The sequence below is a fragment of the Phocoena sinus genome, chromosome 1 (genome assembly GCF_008692025.1).
Source record: "Phocoena sinus isolate mPhoSin1 chromosome 1, mPhoSin1.pri, whole genome shotgun sequence".
Taxonomy (NCBI): domain Eukaryota; kingdom Metazoa; phylum Chordata; class Mammalia; order Artiodactyla; family Phocoenidae; genus Phocoena; species Phocoena sinus.
The window spans coordinates 139592629-139617514 of NC_045763.1; the positions used below are offsets into that span (position 1 = coordinate 139592629).

Sequence of the window (24886 nt, forward strand, 5' to 3'; positions counted from 1 at the left end):
TGTTTTAATTGATGTGACTTCTATATATTTCCATCTTAGACCTATCCCCCAGCTCTTGGATTTTGACTGCCTGTTGGGCGGTACCATTGGAAAATCCCAAAGATACTTCACATTTTACTTTTCTTTTTTTCCCCCTTTTTTTGGCCATGCTGTGCGACATGTGGGATCTTAGTTCCCCGACCTGGGTTCAAACCAGTGCCCCCTGCAGTGGAAGTGCAGGGTCCTAACCACTGGACCGCCAGGGAATTCCCAAGTTTTACATGACTGAAGTGGAATTCAGTGCTTCTGCCTCACAAGAATCTGGCTTCTCTTTCTCAGTTTTCTTTCATGTGGGTGGTATCCTTATCTTTCCAGTCACTTTCAGATGCTGCCTCTATGTAGAGTCGCTCCTGGTTCTTCCATGGTATCTGCGTATCTGTCCACCATCTTACTCATATTGCATTATAATGGTTTCTTTGTGTCTGTTTCCTCCTTCAGACTGAACATCCTGGTGTCTGAACTGCATGCTATTTACCTTTGCATCTCTACTGTCTCGCACAGTGCCTGGCACATAGTACTGTTTGGTTAACGTGTGTCTGAATAAGTAGATGAATAAATGAGAGATCCGTTCCGCACCCTTTGTATGCACTTAGCAGCGAATTGCCAGACTTAGGAAATAAAAACACAGGATGCCAGGTTCATTCGGAAATTCAGATAAACAACAAATCATTTTTCAGTATGAGTAGGTCCTAGATACTGCATGAGACATACTTACGCTCCCAAATTACTCATTTATTATTTTTCTGAAATTAAAATTTAGCTGGGCATCCTAGCAACCCTAACCTAGCAAAGGAAGTTAGTTGACACCCAGAGTAGAAGTTCACACGATGCAGAAGCTCACACTGAGCTTGACATCACATGCCTTAAGTTTCGTATAGACTATGCTTTACATCTCTGAACGTCCCACGTGTAAATAGATCTCTATACTCAGATGCATTGGCCTCTCCATAACGTTCTGCTTTGTGCCATTACATACACATATTTTTTCTTTGCATGGCAAGGACACTTAATCTGTATGTATTTGGGCAATATGGACAAATGATCAGAGTTTGTGAGTCATCTCACAGCATTTCCTATACTGTGGTGGTTTCTTATTGTTTCTGGGTGGTGGTTACAGAGCATTTGAATAGATGTTAGAAAATGGACCCTTGGTGTTCTGGGATGAGCGTACAGAGAGCAATGTGCTATTCTTAAAGTTCTGTAAAACCTTGGCTCTGGGATTTAGATTTTCTTAGAGAGTTATGTATGACTGGAAGAGTGCTCACTATTTACGTTTCTGCTCAAGCCAGGCTGCCTGAGAACTGATGTACTGAAGATTAAGCATGGCTTGGAGAAGGACTTCATACTGTCTCCAGTCTAATGAGGTTGTTTACTTAATACGTTCCCTGTTAAAGTATCAGATGACTAAAGGATTATATTGATTGAAGACAATTTTTTTAAAATTAGAAACACCCAAGTTGTGAACAGTTTACATTTTAGAATGCGAAAGAGTATATTTCTCAATGACTGGAAACACGGTTGAAACATGGCACATTTCATCTCTCTCATTCTCTTTCTCTTGTTCCCCTTATGTCAGAATTGGTAATTATGGAAATTCCATGGCTAGGACAGTTGGGCAGGGTTTTAGATATTTACCCCATAGGAGTCAGGCATGTTCTCTTAGGAAAAGCTGAATTCTAATGGCAGAAGGATTGGCCAAAAAAACAATTATGAAACATTCTTGTGGCCTCAGTATCATGATCTTGTCAGTAAAGCGATGGTCTCTGATTAAATCCAGATTGAGCTGTTTCCTGTTAGCGTGCTAACCCAGAGGGCATGCTCAGCTCTCCATGTCTTGCTCTCTAAGTCTGGGGTTTTAAACACTTGTCTGCCAAGGCTCTCCCCGCCGCCTCTCCCAACTATTCTTTTAAACTAGAATTTAAAGGTATTGAGATATTACAAACAAAAACAGACCCTAAAGTCTCTTAAGGGTCATGTAGCTATTGAATATTTTGCTGCAAAAATGAAACTACAATTTTAGCTTCTCCATTCTAACCATAGGCGTGGTGTATTTTTGTGTGTTTCACTTTTGTATAATTTTATTTCAATTCCAGTAACAAGCAGATAATTACAGAATTTTTATTTCATAAAAATGTACTTTATCTGAATGTTGGTAAATTAAAACTCATCTTTGAAAATCTGGCCTTCCCCCTGCCATAGCAAAGAGATATTAGGGTACTTAGCAAATGTGCAGAAAATAAGAGTAAGCAAGTGCTCTGCCGTCTTAAATTGCGTTGTTGATTTTTGTGAGAATGACTTTAGGCATCAGAGCAATTCCTGTACTTCATTTTATGATATTGCCATTGATGCTCACCTGTTGCAATGAGAGAATGATTTTTAAAATCTAAGTATTGCAGAATATTCTATTAGCCATTCTGTGAGCTCAATCATGGTTCTTCCTAATGTACAGATAAAAACACTGAGGAACAGAAACCATTAAAGGGACTTACGGGGATCAAGCATGCATACTGAGTTTTTTTTTTTCAGAGTAAAAGGAGGAGTGAAGGGAGGCGACTGGATTAATGAGTAACATGATTCCATACCCAAGGGAGAAACTTGGCTTCCTGCCAAATCTGCTTTCTGGCAGGAAAAGGGACCCACTTCATCAGGGTCTTTGACAAGCATTTTTCTCTGTGTTTGAATTTTTTGGCGACATCACTGCTTAGGGAAAAATCAGTTCTTTTAAATAGTTATTACTTCTAATAAGAAAAGATTTAAAGTGGAATTTGCATTGTGAGTAAAATAAGAATCATCAAATTATAAAATTGGTGAGGGAACCCTGACATTGTCACAGGGTAAGGAAACTTGATTTAGGATTAGAGCTTGAATATCTGTAGAAACTGAGAAGCCATTCCTTTTGTTGTTGTTAACATTTGGAATTGAGGTATATTTTTTAACTACTACTTTTTAATATTATCAGACTGATCATTATGTTGGCCAGATCTTTTGAGGTGACAAAGTAAAAAACACAAAATATCCCTAAATTTGGGTAGTAAGAAAGAGATCAAAGGAACATAGATTTTTTTTTTACATTAATTTTTATTGGAGTGTAGTTGCTTTACAAGGTTGTGTTAGTTTCTTGCTGTACAGCAAAGCGAATCAGTCATACGTATACATATATACACCTGTTTTTAGATCTCCTTCCCATTTAGGTCACCACAGAGCACTGAGTAGAGTTCCCTGTGCTATATAGTAGGTTCTCATTAGTTATCTGTTTTGTACATGGTAGTGTATGTATGTCAGTCCCAATCTCCCAGTCATCCCATCCCCCTCTTTCCCACTTGGCAACCGTAAGTTTGGAACACAGATGTTCGAAGATAAAAATTAACATTTTATTTTACAGTGTCTTGATTTTTCTTTTTTTAAGTAAAAAGTGGCATATGTGAATCAAGTTTGAAACGCGTCACAGTGACTTACTAAGCTAACATTTTCCAGAGTATGTTCATTCTGACGTTCTGCAAGATGCTCTGAGACTAAAGGGAAACCCATTAGAAAATGTCATATACCAGATCCCTCTCTGGAGTTTCATACCATGTTAACATGTTAAAAACTTGAAGAAATTCTCCAGCAAAGAAGTATATTGGACTTTGTTTAACTCTATAGTTTCCAAACTTGACTGCAGGACCTTTTGTTTTGGAACTAGTGTTTGTTTTACAGCACACACTGAGGACAACACTGTACCAAGTAATTAAAAACATAATTAGACTTTGAAACCATATATATTCTTCGTTTGTTGTTTCTAGTTAAAGTTAACTGAAGCTCCTGGAAGACAGATGGATACTATTAGGCCTAGGCTAAAACTACATACAGTGTGATAAAGAATGATTGTAAGGCCATGATCTGAGTCAACAGGCCTAAGAGGCCTAAAGAAACATTTGGTATTTTGACTGAACCAGAACCCTTTCCTTGGTAAAGTAAAAGTATCTTTCAAAAATTAAATAAAGAAATCAAGTCATCCACCGCATATGCTGGAGCCTTAATATTAACTCCTACTAGCAGTTAGCTGTGATGACATTAAGCTATTCTAAGCCCCTCCTAAAAGTGATGGCCTTGGCTTTGGTCTTACAGAAGGCAATCTTGCCTGCTGATTTCCTTCCAGCGGTTTAACTTTTGACAGGCCAGGCGAAGAAATAGCAGACATGTGACATAATAAGCACAATATCATCGTTTAGAGGTTCGGTTCTCTCTTTTTTGCCCCTTTTCTTTAATTTTCACACGTCTGATGATTTCAATTTAGGAAAATCTGATACAAAACAATTCACACTTCAAATTCAGAGACATCGCCTGGTGATTGTTTGCATCACTTAGAATGATTATTTGCTTAGAAAAAGTTCCTCTCTGTAGGGCATCTTCCCCTATGCCTATGAAGGACGGGTTAAACCTTGAAAATCACGTCGCTGTATAATTTGTTAGGCACCGGTTTATTGTAGAATGTAAGGCACACCTGTATTTTTCTTCAGTTTATTTCACTTCCCTCATGCTCAGTTTTGAAGATTTACAGATACTATCACTAATCAGTTCTTTAGTATTATGGTTTATGTCTCCAAGGTGCAGTTATACCTACCAATACTATTCACAGTTTCATTCTCACGTGATAGCTACTTTTCAGAAGGAAACGTCTTCTCTTGTACATTGCAAGTCTCCAGGAGGCAGGGGTCACGCACCCACCTACCCTTTCCATTACTCGTCAGCGATTAGCCGAGGTCTGCTCCGTACAGACACTTCTCAGCCAGTGATACTGAATCAGAAAGTCTATCGCCTCCCATGAACTAAAGAACATCAGATTGCGGTCAGATCTCCCTAGATGTCTGTGGAGAACATATTCCTCCCATGGCTGATCTTTTCCAGCTATCAGCATGATGTCATCTGGCTCACACAAATCTAAAAATTTAACAATCAGCTCTCCAAAGCCAGCACGATCGGTTCCGGCACACCATTGTAGGAGCTGTCTTCGAGAATGAGTTTGAAAACTTACCGTGGAACAATACAAAGGGAGTGATTGATAAAGACTTGCTAAACTTGATCCTGGGGGTCATAGAAAGCATTCTCGACAGAATATGCCAGCAACCTAGTTCTTGATAGGGAAGTAAGTAGAAGCACATGTAACCTCTATGAAGTAATACCTCTACTTCTAGAGAGGAAGGGAATGCACATACCACCCCTACGCGCCCCCGCTCGCCCATCCCGCTCTACTACACTCACAGGTGAGAGGATTGCCTTACCTGACTTTCCTGTAGGGAAATTAAGAGTAAGGGAAAACATGCTTCCACTACTTCAATGTTTTCAGTTTTACCTTAGGGAGTCATTCCTCCTGATCAAAATCATGAATTTATTGTACAGGTTGAAGGCGACCAGCTGCCTCCGGGGCATACAGTCAGTCAGTATGAGACGTGTAAGATCAGGACCATAAAAGCTGGCACGTTGGAGAAGCTCGTGGAGAACCTGCTGACAGCTTTTGGGGACAATGACTTTACCTACATCAGCATCTTCCTGTCAACGTACAGAGGCTTTGCCTCCACTAAAGAAGTGCTGGAGCTGCTGCTGGACAGGTAAGAATCTGAAGGGGTGTGAGAGGCGACAGAAAGGTCAGGCTGTTTGCAGAGTGAAGGCATGAGGTTCTGAATCGCCTGCACTTGGTATGCTGAGAGAGAGACGCGTGAGGAAGGGTTACCTGGAAGGAAGGACCTTCGGAACAAAGGGCATGGAGATTATTCAGGAGCTTCTTCACGGTCCATTTCTGTAAAAATATCTCACAAAAACATCTATAAAAGAGTTAGGAGTGCCTATCATAAAGGTAGATTCAATTGTTTATAGATTTCAGTTATCATTTGCCACTCTGAAATTTTCTCCATGTTTTCATAATTTTCTAGCTTAGTCAATTAACCAGGAATCTTACTGGGTTGTTGTGAGAATTAAAATGCTAAATGTACTATTAACAATCACCATGTATTGGCTGCTTTACGGGTATGCACAGACATATCGTCCTTGATCTATATTGTTAAGTCATATGTTACTTAGAATAAATAGAGCAGTGTGCATTATAATTCACACATTGATAATTGATAGCTGTATTTCCCCCCATTATTTTTGTTTTATTTATATAATTAAGCTTGATCTTTTTTTTTTTTTTTTTTTGCGGTACGCGGGCCTCTCACTGTTGCGGCCTCTCCCGTGGCGGAGCACAGGCTCCGGACGCGCAGGCTCAGCGGCCATGGCTCACGGGCCCAGCCGCTCCGCGGCACGTGGGATCTTCCCGGACCGGGGCACGAACCCGTGTCCCCTGCATCGGCAGGCGGACTCTCAACCGCTGCACCACCAGGGAAGCCCAAAGCTTGATCTTTTAAAAATTATTATTAAATTGACTTGGTATTGGGAAGAAGAAAACTGTCAGCTAAAGGATTGCTTTAGAATCATGAGAGTCCTCATCCACATCCTTGTATTCTGGGGTTTCTTGCATAAGGAAGGAAGGAAGGAAGATAGGGTGTTCTGTTTGACTTAGTGAATATTGATTTTTAACTAGATTTTTTAAATTTTGAAAGTAATAGATGCTCGTGTTAAAAATTCTTATACCATAGAAGGGTATAAAGAGAAACGTTAATGTTTTCTCATATTACTACTTTTTCCCAAATAACATTTATTAGGTTTTTTAAAATACGTGGAAGTAGGGGAAAAAAAAATAGACACAGACTGTAACCTAATTAGGCAGGTAACACATATTAACATTTTAAAAATAGAAGTAATCCATGTATATAAAGTTCAAACAATTCAGAAAATTATGAAAAAAAAAGTAAGAAATAAAAAGAAAATATTTCTATTTCCCCAAGTCCCATTTCCAGTCCCATTCTTCCTGGATAATAACTGTAAATTATTCCTTCTGTATTATTCCCAAGTTTTTCTGGGTGCATAGAAATGTGTATTTATATATTTTTATTTATGTATGATATTTATCGTATATATTTACGATATAAATAGAAATCATAGTACACAGTGTGTTCTGCACCTTGCTTTTTTCCCTTATCTTTATCTTGGAGACGTTTTTACTCAGTAAGTTCTTCAACATATGTAAAGGGCTTAGAACAGCGGCTGGCATAGTGAAAGCTCAAGAAATGTAAGTTATTGTTATTTTAAAGTCAGCACATATAGATAGATTTACTATATTCTTTTTAGTGGCTTTACAGTACTTATTGAATGGAATATTCTATGGATGGACAGTTAAGCTCTCTCCAGTTCAATTTGTTTTTAAACTTTTAAACAATGCTGCAAAGAGTGTCTTTGAGTATATATTTTCTAAGTATTTGTTGAGAACTCTATAGGATAATTTCATTGAAGAGCAACTGATGGGTCAAAACTTATAAGCATTTTAAAATGTGAAAGATGTTGCTAGACTGCCCTCCAGAAAGCTGTACCTACCACTCTCCTGTCCATAGAAAATGAGAGTGTCCCTTTGCTTTCCCTACACTCTTGCCAGCTGTATTTTCGTGTCTGCAATTGAAACCATCTCTCCTATCATCTGTCCATTGAAAAGTAGCTCACTGTTTTTATATTTATGTTTCTTACGTTTATGAGTGAGGTATAGCACGTTTTAAAATACTTATTGGTCATTTGTGTTTTTTGTGCACTCTCTGTTTATATCTTTATTTTTATTTTGTTATCCAATTGTTGATCATCTAATTATAACTCTGTAGATTATCAAAATTAGGTTTTTTTGCCTGTCATATGTTGGAAATATTTTTTTCTAATTTGTCCCTTGGTTTTAAAAGTTGTTTACAAATATTCTTTTTTATGAAGACATTAAAAATTCTTTTTATGCAGTCATGTTTATCAGTCTTAAGAAAGGCCTTTAATAATCTAATTCTGTTACGATGTGAATAAGGTTATTGATAACAGTGAGTTTTTCTCAAGATATTTTCCTCATAGATGCATATAGAGTGAAATCGTTTGGACCAATGGTTATTGATATGTTCATATTCAGGAATATTCACAAAACGTCTATACTTTATTATGCAGTGATCCGGTTAAGATAACTCTGGACTTCGACATAGGTGGGAAGTTCTGTAGTTTTTTTTCACGTAGCAGTACTTAAAATATTAAGCCTGGAGTATAAACCTATGGGATTAGTGAGTCATTTCTTTCATAGTTTGTTTGCTTGTATAATACCTCACACCTATAAATAGAACCTGAAGAATTATACGAATTTTCTTTCCACTGTTTCATATTTATAAAAAGGATGCAGTATGCTAACTGTTGGCAGGCAGTATGAGGAAATAGGTCAACACATCAAAAACTCCTACAAGTTTTCTTTGGAATTGGTAACCTCTTCTGCTTATGGGGTAACTCCATTGATAATAGGCCACAGATGTCCATAGTCAGTAAAAGAGTACACGTGAATTCCAGCTGCTCATCATAAATAGTGGGCATACACACAGGAACTAGAGTGTTTAGTCTGTGGCTCATGTACATCCAGCTTTTATTTGATGATTTAAAAAAATCGGTTTGTTCTCCTATCACGGTGGGTAGACATTTTTGGATTGTTAAAATATTACTAGATGACAATTGTTAAATGACAGAATCAACATGAATTCAAATTACATTTAATTCAAACAATCATTTAAGGTATAACTGAATGAAGAGTTAAGATATATCTCGAACTGTTTAGGTAGGCCAAGGCTTGACCTTGAATTTAATCTCATAGTCAGATCCTTTGATTCTGACATGAGTGGAATCAACACATACTGAATGTCTATAAAATACCCAGTGCTCTGCAAGACACCATGTGGACGAAGCAGAAACTTGAGACTTGGTAAGTTCTCACCCTTGTGATGAATTTACTGTGAAGCTGCTGGTATTTAACCTCCAGGGGCCCTCACTTGCAGTACACTCTACGTAATTTATATTCATAATTTTATAGTCTTTTTCTTAGAGAGGACCCCTCAGATTACATATGCTGGCCCCACAAAACATGGATCCACCCTGACAACTTAATATTTTAGTGCAGAAGATAATTACGTGCAGAAAACAAGTAGACAACTACTTAAAATGGTGTAATAGTGAAACTCTGACATGTTCTACAGAAGTTCAGAGAAATAAATCCCACTTACTCTGCTTCCTCTGCAGAAATTTGGATTTGTCCATATATGTACAAACTTCATTATAAATATTTCTTCCTCATTCCATTTCCTACTCTCTCTTATATCCTGTGGCCAAATGTTAATCTTTGATTTTAACCAAAATGCAGATTCTGTGAAACACTCGGTTCTTAAATTGGTTGTCGGGGGTTTTAATGTCTGTAATTGGGAGGTAAGCAGTAAAGCTGCATGAACCTGCCTTTTCTGAAAATAAGCTAGATACTCTATTTTATTATTAGTAAATTGTGGTAGACTTGTTTTTGGGTCTCTGGTGTTCTGATGTTATTTTTAAAATGATTTCTCTTGGATTCTTAATAGCAGATTACTTATCCTTTGTGAAATTAACGCCGAGAAGTTATTACGGGATGTGCTAATCCTAACCAGTCATGAATGAATTGAAGGCAGATGCTGTGGCATTTATTTCCCTCCAGAGAAAAGTATATTTGAAATCAAGCTTTGATTTTTCTTAAGACTTCCAATCGTGTGGCTTTTCTCATATGGAACTGTTTGCTTTCTGTGATTTAAAAATATTTTTAATAGTTCTTTTCATTTTGCTAATATGAGCCTTTGTGATTGACCAGTGGACAGTGGTTTGAAGTCATATATGGCTAATTCCTTGTGTTTGCTTTATCCCTTACTTGGGGGCGATCAGCAGTTAACAAGAAATCCTGTTTTCTGTGCTTCTCACTGTGGCTCAGAGTTAATTCTAGGGCTCATTGCCTTCCTTTTATCCTAAGAGAAAGTTTGAGTTGTGGTTTAGCTGTGTTGGGGCTTCGAGATTTTATTTTTTCTAACTTTAAACATACATTTCACTTAAAAATATATTCTTCCCACCATACCATTAAAAAAAAAAAGTGAGGAAATTGGATACCACTGAAAATACCCAACCTCAGATGTAGGGAGAAACCTACTTCAGCTAGTGACCCTCACTGAGAACCATGAAGTGTCTATACAAATATCTAGATTTTTCTTCAGATAGCTGTCACATAAGCTACTTTTGGGCTCTTTCTTGGTCATTCTCTCTTTCTCTGATATCAGGAATGAGCAGAACTGCCAAGGACAAACGTAATGGGGTGAACTAAATCTCTAGAAACTTTTGCTAAGCCGCTAATGGCACTCAGGTCACAGTTTGGAAGGGACTGAGTAATAATCTGAATTGCCCCTTCATTTTGAGTGAATTCTCCCAGTGCAGGACTTTTAGAGAATAAAGGTTGAAGCCATCCCATAAACACTATGCTTTTCAGACCAATCTGACTTGAATTTGCTTGCTTTAGGTCGTAGAGAGGAGACTAATTCAGTGGGTCTTTGAACTTATTTCTTATTCCCATGTTGGATTGCCATGCATTTTCACAGACTTATATCTTATTTAGTCCATTTATCATTACCTGCATGTTTACAGATAAGAAAATTGAGGCTCAGAAACATTCAGTCAGTAAGAGGCAGAGTTGGAATTAAAACCTATCTCTTTCCCACTTGGAAGCTCTTTTCAAGCACACCAAATCACCTCCCATGTCATTTAAAGTGTCATTTAAGGGACTTCCCTGGTGGTCCAGTGGCTAAGCCTCCGCGCTACCAATGCAGGGGGCCCGGGTTCGATCCCTGGTCAGGGAACTCGATTCCACATGCAGCTAAGAGCTCATATGCGGCAACTAAACATCCCGCATGCCACAATGAAGATCCCATGTGCTGCAGCTAAGACCTGGCACAGCCAAATAAATAAATATTTTTTTAAAAGTCATTTAAAAATGTTACTTTGAAAAAATTAATTAATTAAAGAGAGCATGTGCTCTAGGCATGCGGGCTTAGGTAGTTGTGGCACACAGGCTCGGTAGTTGTGGCACACGGGCTCAGTAGTTGTGACTCGCGGGCTCTAGAGCGCAGGCTCAGTAGTTGTGGCGCAGGGGCTTAGTTGCTCTGAGGCATGTGGGATCGTCCTGGACCAGGGCTTGAACCCGTGTCCCCTGCATTGGCAGGCGGATTCTTAGCCACTACCCCACCAGAGAAGTCCCCATGTTAGTGTCATTTTTAAAGAAAGGGATGACTTGGGTATCCCACTCAGCTATCCTTTTCTCTGATACCTCAATTGATTTTCCTTGGAAACTGGATTTCCTGAGGAACAGTCCCTTCACACAGTTGTGAACAGGTCATTTGAACATCAGTGCTCCTATTCATCCATCCATTGACATGATATTTACCAGGTGTTTAATATCTACCATGTATTGTGCAAGGTGCTGTGCATATAATGGTAAACAGACTGGTCATGACTCCTGCCCTCTTCATGCTTAATGGCTGAGAGTAACATTAAATAAGCATACAAACAAATGTGTGTAATTAAAATCGATACAATCCTTGGGAGGTAAGAGCTAGGTTCTGTGACAGAGACAATAAGAGAGGATTGTGTGGGGGAGGACGATATTATCAAAACAAAACTGGATGTTGGCCAGTGATATTAGATGGTTAGACAGGTCATGGGCCATCAAGGTCCCTGCTGGGTCCATGGGTCTGGAGTGCTTCTGTTTGTTTGATGTACTCAGACCAAATCCCCTGACCTGAATGTACTACTTCCCAAAGAGAACTCTTCTTGGGGGGTAGGGAGATAGCAAGTGAAGAAGCTTGGGAGGATTTATGCAGATATGTTACCACCATGGGGATAGTAATCTTAAATCCATATTTTATGACACCTGGAGGAGTAACACCATCATGTGTAAAAGCTGATGCACCACCAATAACCAGCAAGAATGGAGCTGCCCTTGCCAGTGAAGCCAGTTCCTCCACAGCATAGAGAAAGCGATCAAATATAAAACTTGAAAACAGTTTATTTATTTCCATAGATTTTGTCATAAGTGCTGAATATGCTTCCCCTTCCTTTCAGAGTCTGAAGATATTTTATGGGAAAAGCAGTTTTCCTGTCTTTGTTTTAGTCATGAGATTTATACCTGAGGTATAGCGATGGTTAAGAGCATGGGCTTGGGAGTCAGAAAATGAATTTGATTCTGGTTTTGCACTTCTTACTTGCTCTGCGGCACTGGGCAGGTTGCTTTATCTTACTGGCTTCATTTCCTTATCTATAAAATGAGTGAAAAATAACCTAAGTTATAGGGCTATTATGAGCGTTAAGCTTGATGATATAAAATTCTTATTATAGTGGCTGGCAAATATTAAGTGCTTAAGAGATTACCATTACCTTGTTTTCCTTTCTTCGTGGCACTTATCACTATTTGAAAGTACCTTTCTTATTTTTTTAATAGAAAAAATTTTTTAAATACTTATTTATTGGCTGTGTCAGGTCTTACTTGCGGCACAAGGGATCTTCATAGCAGCATGTGGGCTTCTCTCTAGTTGCAGTGCACTGGCTTCTCTCTAGTTGTGGCATGAGGGCTTAGTTGCCCCACAGCATGTGGGATCTTAGCTCCCTTATCAGGGCTCGAACTAGCATCCTCTGTATTGCAAGACGGATTCTTAACCACTGGACCACTAGGGAAATCCCTGAAAGCACCTTTCTTGTTTATCTTGCTTATTTCCTGATAGCTGCCCCTATGCAGAGACCATGTCTGTTTATTTCACTGCCGTAACCTTAGAGAGGAACGGTATCTGGCAGTAGATGCTTAGGAACTATTTGTCTAACAAATAAGTAATCACTATTATTCATGCCTATTAGGAGCAGGTGCACTGGAAGATACAACAGTGAACATTACCCAGCTTCTGCCTACATTTAGTGGGAGAGACTAATAAATCTATAGACTCATACCATTACTGTCAAGACAGTTAGGGCTCAATGTGTGTTTTAAAAAAAATAGACTGTTTTCAGAATTACCATATGATCAGGCAATCCCACTCCTGGGCATATACCCTGACAAAACTATAATTCAAAAAGATACATGTACCCCTATGTTCATAGCAGCACTACTCACAATAGCTAAAACATGAAAACAACCTAAATGTCCAACAGATGAATGGATAAAAGAAAACAATGTGGTACATATATATACAATGGAATACTACTCAGCCATAAAAAGGAACAAAATAATTCCATTTGCAGCAACATGGATGCAGCTAGAGATTATCATACTAAGTGAAGTAAGTCAGAAAGAGAAAGAAAAATGCCGTATGATATCACTTATATATGGAATCTAAAATATGGCACAAATGAACCTGTCTACAAACCAGAAACAGACTCACAGACATAGAGATCAGACTTGTGGTTTCTGGGGGCAGGGAGGGAGAAGGATGGACTGGGAATTTGGAGTTGGTAGATGCAAACTATTACATTTAGAATGGATAAATGACAAGGTCCTACTGTATAGCCCAGGGAAATATATGCAATCTCCTGGGATAAACCATAATGGAAAAGAATATTAAAAAAAGAATGTATGTATGTGTAAAACTGAATCACTTTGCTGTACAGCAGAGGTTGGCATAACATTGTAAATCAACTATAATTCAATAAAAAATAGACTATTTTTTAGAGAAGTTTTAGGTTCACAACAAAATTAAGTGGAAAGTACAGAGACTTCCCATATAACTCCTGCACCCAATCATACCCCCACTGTCAACATTCCCCCACCAGAATAGTACACTTATTATAATCACTGACACATTATTATCACCCGAAGTCCATAGTTTACATTAGGATTCACTCTTGGTGTTGTACATTCTATGGGTTTGGACAAACGTATAATGACATGTGTCCATCATCATAGTACCATACAGAATAATCTTGCTTCACTAAAAATCCTCTGTGCTCTGCCTCTGCATCCCTCCCTACCCTACCTTAGTCCCTGTCACTCACTGATATTTTGACTGTCTCTATAGTTTTGCCTTTTCCAGAATGTTTTATTGTTGGAATCATACAGTATGTAGCCTTTTCAGAATGGCTTCTTTCACTTAGTAACATGCAATTAAGGGTCCTTCATGTTTTTTCAAAGCTTGATAGCTCATTTCTTTTTAGTGCTGAATAACATTCCATTGTCTGAATGGACCATAGTTTATTTACCCACTCACCTACTGAAGAACATCTTGGTTGTGTCCAAGTTTTGGCAGTTATGAATAAAGGTGCTGTAAACATCCATGTGCAGGTTTTTGTGTAGACATAAATTTTCAGCTCTTTTGGGTAAATACCAAGGAGCAAGAATTTTGGATCGTATGGGAAAAGTATGTTTAGTTTTGTAAGAAATTGTTAAACTCTCTTCCAAAGTGGCTGTACCATTTTGTTTTCCCACCAGCAGTGAATGAGCGTTCCTGTTGCTCCACATCCTTGTGATCATTCGGTATTGTCAGTGTTTTGGATTTTTGGCTATTCTGGTTCGTTTGCTTCTCCATATATACTTTGGAATCAGTTTGTCAAAATCCACAGAATAACTTGCTGGGATTTTGATTGTGATTGCATTGAATCTACAGATCAAATTGGGAAGAACTGACTTGACAATATTGAGTCTTCCTATCCATGAACATGGAGTCTCTCTCCCTTTATTTAGTTCTTCTTTGATATCTTTCATCAGAGTTCTGTAGTTTTCCTTATATAGATCTTGTGTGTGTATATATATATATATATATATATATATATATATATATATATATATATACTAGATTTATACCTAAATATTTTAATTTGGGGGAGAGGGTGCTGATGTAAAGGGTAATTTTTTTAAAAAAATTTTTTATTGGGGTATAGCTGATTTACAACATTGTGTTAGTTTCAAGTGTACAGCAAAGTGAGTCAGTTATAATATACATATATCTACTCTTTTTTAGATTCTTCTCCCATATAGGCCATTACAGAGTATTGAGTAGATTTCCCTATGTTACACAGTAGGTCCTAATTAGTTATCTATATATAGTAGTGTGTATGTGTCAATCCCAGTCTTCCAATTCATCCCTCCCCTGCCGCTTACCCCCCACCCCCCCGTAACCATAAGTTTATTTTCTACATCTGTAACTCTATTTCTGTTTTGTTAATAAGTTCATTTGTAGCCTTTTTTTTTTTTAGATTCCACATACAAGTGATATCACATGGTATTTGTCTTTGTCTGACTTACTTCACGCAGTATGATAATCTCTAGGTCGATCCGTGTTGCTGCAAATGAAGGGTAATATGTTTTTAATTTCAAATTCCACTTGTGTATTGCTGGTATATAGGAAAGCGATTGACTTTTGCATGTTAACCTTGTATTCTGCAATCTTACATACTAGTTCCAAAAGCTTTTGGTTGATTCTTTTGGATTTTCTATATAGACAATCATGTCATCTGTTATCTCTTCCTTCCCAATCTATTGATATATACCTTTTATTTCCTTTTCTTTTCTCTTTGCATCAGCAAAGACTTCCTGTGCAATGTTTAAAAGCAGTGTGAGAGGGGACATCCTTGCTTAGTGGGAAAGCTTTGCATTTCTCAGTGTTAAGTATGATGTTAGCTATATTTATGTAGATGTTATTTATCAAGTCGAGGAAATTTCTTACTATTCCTAGTCTGCTGAGAGTTTTATCATGAATGGATGTTGGATATGCTGTTTCTCATCTATTGATATGATCATGTAATTTTTCTTCTTTAGCCTGTTGATATGGTGGATTACATTAAGTGATTTTCAAATGTTGAACCACCTTTGCATGCTTGGAATAAATCCCTCTTGGTTGTGCCTTGTTTGATTCAGTTTGCTAATATTTTAAGGATTGTTGCATCTGTGTTCATGAGAGATCTTGGTCCATAGTTTTCTTTTCTTATAATGTCTTTGCCTGGTTTTGGTATTAGGGTAAAGCTGGCCTCATAGAATGAGTTATGTAGCAGTCCCTCTGATCCTGTCTTCTGGAAGAGATTGTAGAGAATTGGTAAAGTTTCTTTATTAAATGTTCGGAAGAATTCATCCGTGAACCCCATCTGGATATCGTGCTTTCTGTTTTGGAAGGCTATTGATTATTGATTAAATTTCTTTAATAATACAGGTCTATGCTGATTGTCTATTTCTTCTTGTGTGAGTTTTATGTAGATATGAATTTCTGACCTATATCACTTTCCTACTCCTTGAAGAATTTCTTTTAATATTTCTTGCAAGGCAGGCCTACTGGCAACAAATTCCCTCAGTTTTTGATTGAGAAAGTCTTTATTTCTCTTTCACTTTTAAAGAGTAATTTTGTAGCGTAAAGAATTCTAGGTTGGTATTTTTTTTTCCTCTCAACACTTTAAATATTTTCTTGCTTTCTGAGGAGATGGCATATATAATTCTTATCTTTGCTCCTTTTTAGTTAAAGTTAAGGTTTGTTTTTTGCTCTGGCTTCTTTCAAGATTTTTTATTTATCTTTGATTTTCTGAAGTTTGAATATGTAGTGTTTTTGGCATTTACACTGCTTGGTGTTCTTTGAGCTTCCTGGATCTGTGTTTTGTGTCTGATGCTAATTTGGGGGAAATTCCCAGTCATTATTCCTTCAAATAGTGCTTCTATTCCATTCTCTTCCTTCTCCTTCTAGTATTCCCATTACACATATGTTATGCCTTTTGTAGTTGTCCCATGGTACTTGGTATTCTGTTCTGGTTTTTTCTTTTCTCTCTCTCTCTCTCTTTTTTTTTTTTTTTTTTTGGTTTATTTGTTTGTCTGCTTGCTTTTCAGTTTTAGAACTATTTTCTTATCCTCAAGCTCAGAGATTCTTTCTTCAGCCATGCCCAGCCTATTAATGAGCCCCTAAAAGGCATTCTTCATTTCTGTTACAGTGTTTTTGATCTCTAACATTTCTTTTTGATTCTTCCTTAGAATGTTCATCTCTTTGCTTATATTATCCATCTGCTCTTATATGTTGTCTACTTTTCTGATTAAATTTCTTAGCGTGTTAATCGTAGTCTTTATAAATTTCTGGTCTAATAATTCTACCATTCCTTCTATATCTGACTCTTGTTCTGATGTTTCTTTAGTCTCTTCAAAATGTGCTTTTTTGCCTTTTAGCATGCCTTGTAATTTTTGAATAAAAGGTGGATATGATGTACCAGGTGGAAGGAAATGGCATTCAGTAACGTACTTGTAATGTACGGGGGTGGGGGACAGGAAGGCATTCTGTAGTCCTGTGATTAGCTTTCAGTCTTCTGGTTAGCCTGTGCCCCTGAACTGTGAACTTCATCAGTGCTTCTCTGTTGTTTTTAGTTCCTCCCTTAGGGAAAGGGTGGCTAGAAGGGCCTGGAGACGGGTATTTCCTTTTCCCCATGTGGAAGGCTAGAGAAGACTAGAGTTAGGTATTTTCCTTACCCAAGATAGGTGAAGCTGTGACAAAGCCCCAGCAGGTTAGACTCTGGTAAAATTTTTGTCCTGAGGGCAGGTGTTGTTAAGAACAGAGTGCTCTAGTGTATTTTAATGGTTCCTTTCCCTTGCTGGAAGCATGAGGAGGTTTTTCTCCTATATTAACTATGATAACCTGGTCAAGTTCCTGGAGGTAAAACTCATAGCAGTGTGGTGCTGTGTCTACGACTGGGTCCCCCTGGAGTTTTTAATCCCTCAGACTTGTCCACACTAAGTCTGCAGCAATTCATCAATTACAGTTCAGCATTTGTTTCCCATGGAGATTTCTGCTCTGCTCTGTTGTGGTTTTCTGTATCTGTCTGACGGTCTCTTCAGTTTTAGTGGGCACGGGTTTGCCTTGTGACCACACTTCTCTGATGGATCTAAGAAGAGTTGTTGATTTTCCAGTTTGTTCAGCTTTTTACGTGTTGTTAGGATGAAGTGGTAACTCCTAAGCTCCTTACGTGCTGGACTGGAAACTGGAAGTCCTCTTCTGCCCATTTCTTCATCAAGTTGTTCATTTTCTTATTGTTGAGTTTTAAGAGTTTTTGTACATTTTGGATAACAGTTCTTTATCAGTTATGCCTTTTGCAAATATTTTCTCCCTGTCTGTGGCTTATCTTATCAGTTTCTCAATTGAATGTGTACTTTAAAGAACCCCCCCCTCCCCGCACCCTACCCCCCCCACCACCCCAGGAACTGTGAGGTGGTTGTAGCGAACCTCCTTTTAAAAGCTCATAACACTGATCCATTCAGCTCTTAAATGCTTCCTTAGCATAAGAAGCTGGGTAAGCATTTTTGAATTGCACACAGAAATGTTCCAAATTACTTTTTGTGAAACCTCACTTAAAAATAATTAAGCTTTAAAAGAAAATTAGTTCTGTAATTAGACTAGGCACTTGCCAAATATTCCTAGATTCATGCTGCCATGCAGTGCTCTTTGGATTCCCCAACTCCCTTCTCTTTTGGTAGGAGCAAGGTTTACTAATATCTTCCCTTTGTTCTTCCAGGTCCTAAGAGAGGGGGTTATGAGCAGAGAGCACTTAGGGAGCAGGTATTGGAATCTAACCTACTTAGAGGGCCTCACAGCATCTTATACTAGTGACGACCATAAGTCACTTCCAGGTGCTTGTCTCTTTATAACAGTAACACTTAACATTAAATGTTACTATTAAACTCATAGTACAATTTTTCTACACTTCTGTCTCAGAGTGATTTATGTCTAACTTCTATCACTTATGTAGGAAAGTTTTTCAATACCATGCCATTCTCTTCATTTATTTTAGTAACTTCCCTCCATAACTCTCAACAAAATCAAGTGGAAACAAACAGAGTGGTTGGTTCATCCATTGAATCTTTTGTCCCACCGTGCATGAAAAAGTTGAGATTTATTGGTCAGTTGATTCCAGGATGCTCATCCCATTTATAGAGTGGGAAAGCTTTCAGGAAATCCTAACATTGCTTTGTTTCCTTTTTTAGCTTTAAATACAGATACACTGGATATCCTGACGAGGGTGAGAATTTATTTAAAAATGAAGGCCATTTCTTAAGATTTTTGTTATAGCAGATGAGTTTGAATAGATTTTGTCCAGGTTTGAGTGTTGATGACCACATAGGCAAGAAAACCCTCAGTTTGTGTATATGTTATAGGTTTTTAAAAAAAGACAGATTGCTTAAAGGTAAATTGAACTCAGACCTTATTTCCTGTGGCTATTAGGACGATGAAAGTATTGCTGATAGAAAAGAGGATTATAACAAGGGCTATGAGAATCTTTGGGTATCGAAATGCTTCTAACGTCGAAAAGAAGGTTGAAAACTTTTGTAGGGCACATGCTTTGTGAAGGGTCCCAGGCTCTTGCTGGCTCATGCTTTATCAGGGGGAGAAAGAGGGTTTATTTCATTAAACCATAGAAGATACAACATTTATAATAATTTACACTCCCAACTGTGGCAGGCAGAATAATGCCTCCCACCCCAAAGATGTCCAGTCTTAATCCCTGGAACCTATGAATATATTGGGTTACATGGCCAAGCAGAATTAAGGTTGCTAATCAGCTGACCTTCTAAATAAGGAAGTTAACTTGGAGTATTTGGTTAGGACCAGTGTAATCACAAGGGTCCTTAAAAGTGAAAGGTGGAGGCCAAAGAGAGAGTCAGAGAAAAAGATGTGAGGATGGAAACAAGATCAGAGAGGTACTATGTTGCTGGCTTTGAAGATAGAGGAAGGGGACCCTGAGCCCAAGAATGCAGGCAGCCTCTAGAAGCTAGAAAAGGCAGTTAAATGGATTGTCTCCTATAGCAGCGGTCCCTAACCTTTTTGGCACCAGGGACCAGTTTCGTGGAAGACAATTTTTCCACGGACCGGGGTGGGGGTGGGGCAGGGGATGGCTTCAGGATGATTCAAACACCTTACATTTCTTGTGCACTTTATTTCTATTATGATTGCATTGTAATATATAATGACGTAATTATACAACTCACCATAATGCAGTATCAGTGGGAGCCCCGAGCTTGTTTTCCTGCAACTAGATGGTCCCATCTGGAGGTGATGGGAGACAGTGACACCCGAAGGTCCACCTCAGATCATCAGGCATTAGATTCTCATAAGGAACGCGCAACCTGGATCCCTCGCGTGCACAGTTCACAGTAGGGTTCACGCTCCTGTGAGAATCTAATGCCGCCACTGATCTCACAAGAGGCGGAGCTCAGGCAGTAATGCGAGTGATGGGGAGCAGCTGATTTTAGCCCAAGGAGACTTGTGTTGGGCTTCTGACCTACCCAACTATAAAATAGTAATTTTGTGTAATTTGTTTGTGGTCATTTGATGCAGCAGCGATAGAAAACGAATATAACATCAACAAAACTTTTGGTCTTGTTAGGGAACAAGGGAAGTTGTTCATGATTCGATAGGAAACAAGGAATTCTTGTCAGAGAGATTGACTCTAAAAATCTAGTGCTTGTGGGCTTAGGGAAGTTGAAGGTCAAGTGTTCGCTCACCTTCACCTTGTTCTGTTCAGGTCCTCATGCCCTGTTCAGCGTGGCCCACACACTCAGCTCTGGAAGCATGGCCTGAAACAAAGGACAGGGCTTAGCCACTACCTACAAGCATTGTTCCTCTTTCTTCCCTGTACCTGTGGCTCCGCTTTGGGTTAGCCAGAAAAGTTTAATTTGGTACTGCTATAGAATTACATCCAACTGTAATCATACGAGGGAAAATGGAAATAAGTTCTCTTCACTGCTGGGTTGCTTGTCTTTGGTAAATCTTTATTTTTGTCAAAAGGACCCAACTCTCACCCAGCATCACAGTGGGGATTCTCCATGGGAACATGTGGCTGGACAGCAGAATCTGGATGGTAGCGATGGTTCTGCTGGAATAAACACTAAAAGGTTGCTGTCAAGGACTGAGCCTCAGAGCTTCACCAGGCTAGCTTTCTTTTCTGGAAATGAAAGAAAAATGTTTCTCTCAAGTAGCTCTTTTTTGAAAAAAAATTTCACTTGGCAAAGGGAGGCAGCACATGCAGTTATCTTTCTTTTTTAGAAAAGAATACCAAATTGCCCAGCAGGTTTTTTAAAAATGTGCTTATGTTTGGAAACTACAAAGCAAAACTGACAAAAAAACCTGAAAGGCAAGGTACATACATTCTGAGTGATTATCAGAAAGGTTTCAACTCACCTTTGATAACCTAAAGCTATGGTTTTGACCATTTTCTAGCAGTTGGTGGGAGGGGTTGATCACAAACCCCTTTAAGAATCTGCTAAAAACTATGGACCCTCTCTAGCAAAAAAAAAAAAAAAAAAACCACATCACCAAATTTGGCTTATGGCTTAGGGATTCGCAAACTTCCCTAAGTTCATCCAGGGACCCTAGGTTGTGACTCTCCAGGCAAAGGTTTCCTAGCATGAGTGACAGGACCCTGTAGGTGGCCATTAGGAGTCAGAGGAGGGCACTGCTCCTAGTATGAGTATGGTTCTGAAAAGTAAATTCATTAATTTCATTAAAGTGAATGCAATGGTTTTTTTTTTTTAAAAGGTATATCTCTGAAACTTTAAAAGGAAAAGGGGACTGGCTGTTTTTGAGTTAATTTTATTTATTTATTTTTTTAATCACTTTTCTCTTACTTGACATTTCTTTTTTTTGTGGTACACAGGCCTCTCACTGTTGTGGCCTCTCCCGTTGCGGAGCACAGGCTCCGAACGCGCAGGCTCAGCGGCCGTGGCTCACGGGCCCAGCCGCTCTGCGGCATGTGGGCTCTTCCCGGACTGGGGCACGAACCCGTGTCCCCTGCCTCGGCAGGTGGACTCTCAACCACTGCGCCACCAGGGAAGCCCTGACATTTCTTTCTTTTAACCTTTTGTGGAGTGAACTTAGCCCTGGAGAATGACTTCAAGATCCTAGTCCTGGGAAATGTAATTCTTTTGCCTTTGGTCTCTACTGAAGTTGCCAGCAAGTACCAATTTAGATAAATGGATGTCATACTGAGTTTTGTGAGCACAGGAGAGAAAAGTAGTCTCCAAACTGATGAGATACCATGATACTAAATTCATCGTCATGGTATTTGATTTTACGTAGCATTTTTCATAAGATTCTTTTTTTTTTTAATTTTTTGTCTGCGTTGGGTCTTTGTTGCTGCACGCAGGCTTTCTCTAGTTGCGTTGAGCGGGGGCTACTCTTTGTTGCGGTGCGTGGGCTTAATGTGGTAGCTCCTGTTGCGGAGCATGGGCTCTAGGTGCGCGGGCTTCAGTAGTTGTGGCACGTGGGCTTAGTAGTTGTGGCTCGCGGGCTCTAGAGCGCAGGCTCATTCGTTGTGGCGCACGGGCTTAGTTGCTCCGCGACATGTGGGATCTTCCAGGACCGGGGCACGAACCCGTGTCCCCTGCATCGGCAGGCAGATTCTTAACCACTGCACCACCAGGTAAGTCCGAGAAGATTCTTGAAGAGCTCTGCAAGAGCATCATTTTGTGGTTGGGGAAAACTGAGCCACAGGCTCGCACTGACTTGTCAATAATGTATTACTTCATCTTAAACCTAAGGAAAATCCCAACTTGTAGACAGATTCTGTGGTTGTCAGGGTGCTGCCTGCTCCCTGCCCCCAGTTGTAACCTGTTTCTTCCGTCAACCTTCTGACCTTTGTTGTGTCTGCAGCGGCTGTAGCATGCTAACAAGACAGATTCGCAGCTGATGGTTTAGAATTGTTACCAATTACAGGTGGAAGAAGGAGGCACGGATGAGCCACCAAGCTCTTGGGGGCAGTACACGGGCCAGAGAAGAGAGATGGGTGACAAGGACCTGCAGTAGAAAATAGAAGAAACCTGACAGCAAGGGCATGAAGGCCATCAGACTTGAGAAAAAACTTTAAATGTGAATGAGAAACAAGTTATAGCAAGAGACACCTTTTCATTTTCTTTCCCTGGCTGAATAGTGACTGTAAAGTATTTGTCCTTTTCTTGGTCTCCCTCTCAGACTGTTGTAGGTTGGGGCTGGAGGCGGAGATAGTATTGTCAAGGGAAATCTTATAGTGTCTTGAAACCATCAAGTGGAACAGAAATACTAGGTACTTTAGCTACTAATGTTCCCTTAACTATCAGGGAGATGGTTAAGGGAACATTAATGTTCCTGCTACCATCATCAATAATATGGAGATAATGTGACGAATTGAAGGGCAAGGAAGGTGGAGGGCCCTTCACAGCAAAGACCTGGAGGGGAGAACTGAGGCTCCTTCTGGGTTTTTTGACTTTTTTTCTGATCATGGGAGAACTTTGCCTAGAGAACGAGACCTCGTGAGTGAAATCACACTGCCTGGTTCTCTGTTCGGCATCATTAACCCCTTCCTTTCTTGCAAGAGAACAAGGAGTTTTTGCCTGTTGTCTCTGACCTTTGTCTTCTCCTTGAATAACTGGCTCCATGGTGGTAGCAAGACCTTTCCAAGGTAGACTTGGTGGCCGTGACCCAGTTGTCAGGTCACCCTTGGGTAGAGAGTTGCCTGCCGTGGAGGGTATTACTCGGAGTGATTAAAAACAAGCCCCTGGCTGCTCTGTGGTGTGCGGTCTGCAGTCTTAATCAAGGCCTCACTTGGTGTTCCCGACATCTGCAGGCTGTTTCACTGTGTCATTCTTCTGAGTCAAGGTCAGCTTCTGAACATTTTCCTCATACCTGACCTGTGTTCTTGTGGGTCAGTTAAAGAAAAAATGCTTCAGATGTTCACAGGCTGGGGTTGATTAGAAAAGCAAAGGCTCCCCGAGGTCCTTGAGTCAGCAGCTTCATGTGAGGTCTCTCCTGCCTTCACTTCCTCCTGTCTGTTCTTTCATCATCCCCAGTAAGTAGCTTCTTCCCTTCCCTCCCCTCCCCATCCTCAACTATTCGTGATAGTAGAGGGCATTAATGAATTCATCTGGCAAATGTGTAGTGAGTGTCCGCTAAGCGCAGGCTCTACTCCAGGCTCAGGGCATATAGCAGTAAGCGAGGTAAAAGGGTGAAAGCAAAGCCCTGACCATGGCCGGCCAGGCCCTTGTGATCTGCCCCTGCCACCTGCATGCTCACCTCCTTCTCTGTCTCCGCTTCATCTGTTCTGCTCCTTCCTCACTGGTCTTCTTGACGTTTCTCAAGCGCACCATCCTGCCAGTGTCCCAAGGCCTTTGCCCTGGCTCTCCCCTCCGCTTGGAAGGCTCTCCTCCTAGAGGTGTGTGTGGCCCATTCGCTCGCCTTCTGGAGGATTTTAGTTCATTGTCACATTCACGTCAGGCCTTTCCTGGGCACTCATGTGAAGCAGCTACCTCAGGCCCTCCAATCATGTCTGAGTGCCCTTGGCTACTTTATTTTTCTCCATTGCACTTTTCACCATCTGACTAGTATATATTAACTAATTACTAGTTTATTGCTTATCTCCCCCCACGACATTGTGCTCCATGAAAACAGGGGCTTTGGTTAGTTCACTGCTGTATCCTCAGTGCACAGAATAGTACCTGAAAACAGGCTTTAATAAATACTCATTGAATGAGGACTAAATGAGTGAAAGAATGAATGACTGAGTAAGTGAAAAGCCCAAGGTTTCTAACCTCAAAGAACTTATCATTTGGTGGAGGGAGACATAAAATAAACAAAATAACTATGGTTTGTGTGATCGGGTGTTGACTCAGCGACTGGGCTCTAGAGTCTGACTGTCAAGGTTCAAATCCCTCCTTTACTTACTAGCTGTGTCTTTGAGGGCAAATTACTTAAGCTCTCTGGGCCTCATTTTCTCATCCATTAAATAGGAAGAATAATAATACCATCATCTAGGATTATTGTGAGAATTAAATGAAACAATCCATATAAAGTGCTTAGCACGGTGCCTGGTATACAGTGAGCTCTCACTAATTATTAACTGCTGTTACCATGGGATCACTTGCCGTAATCTATTGGAGCCTGAAAGGTTCTTCAGGATTATCCCC

General features: G+C 39.6%; 1 protein-coding gene across 3 annotated transcripts in view; it reads left to right on the forward strand.

Moving 5' to 3' along the window:
• Positions 1-24886, forward strand: part of RGL1 (ral guanine nucleotide dissociation stimulator like 1) — a 280952-nt gene that overhangs the window by 180502 nt on the left and 75564 nt on the right. For all 3 annotated transcript variants that reach the window (XM_032645598.1, XM_032645617.1, XM_032645607.1), the window contains one exon: positions 5419-5627. In XM_032645598.1, the coding sequence (XP_032501489.1) occupies positions 5419-5627 (209 nt within the window). The remainder of the gene's footprint in view (positions 1-5418; positions 5628-24886) is intronic.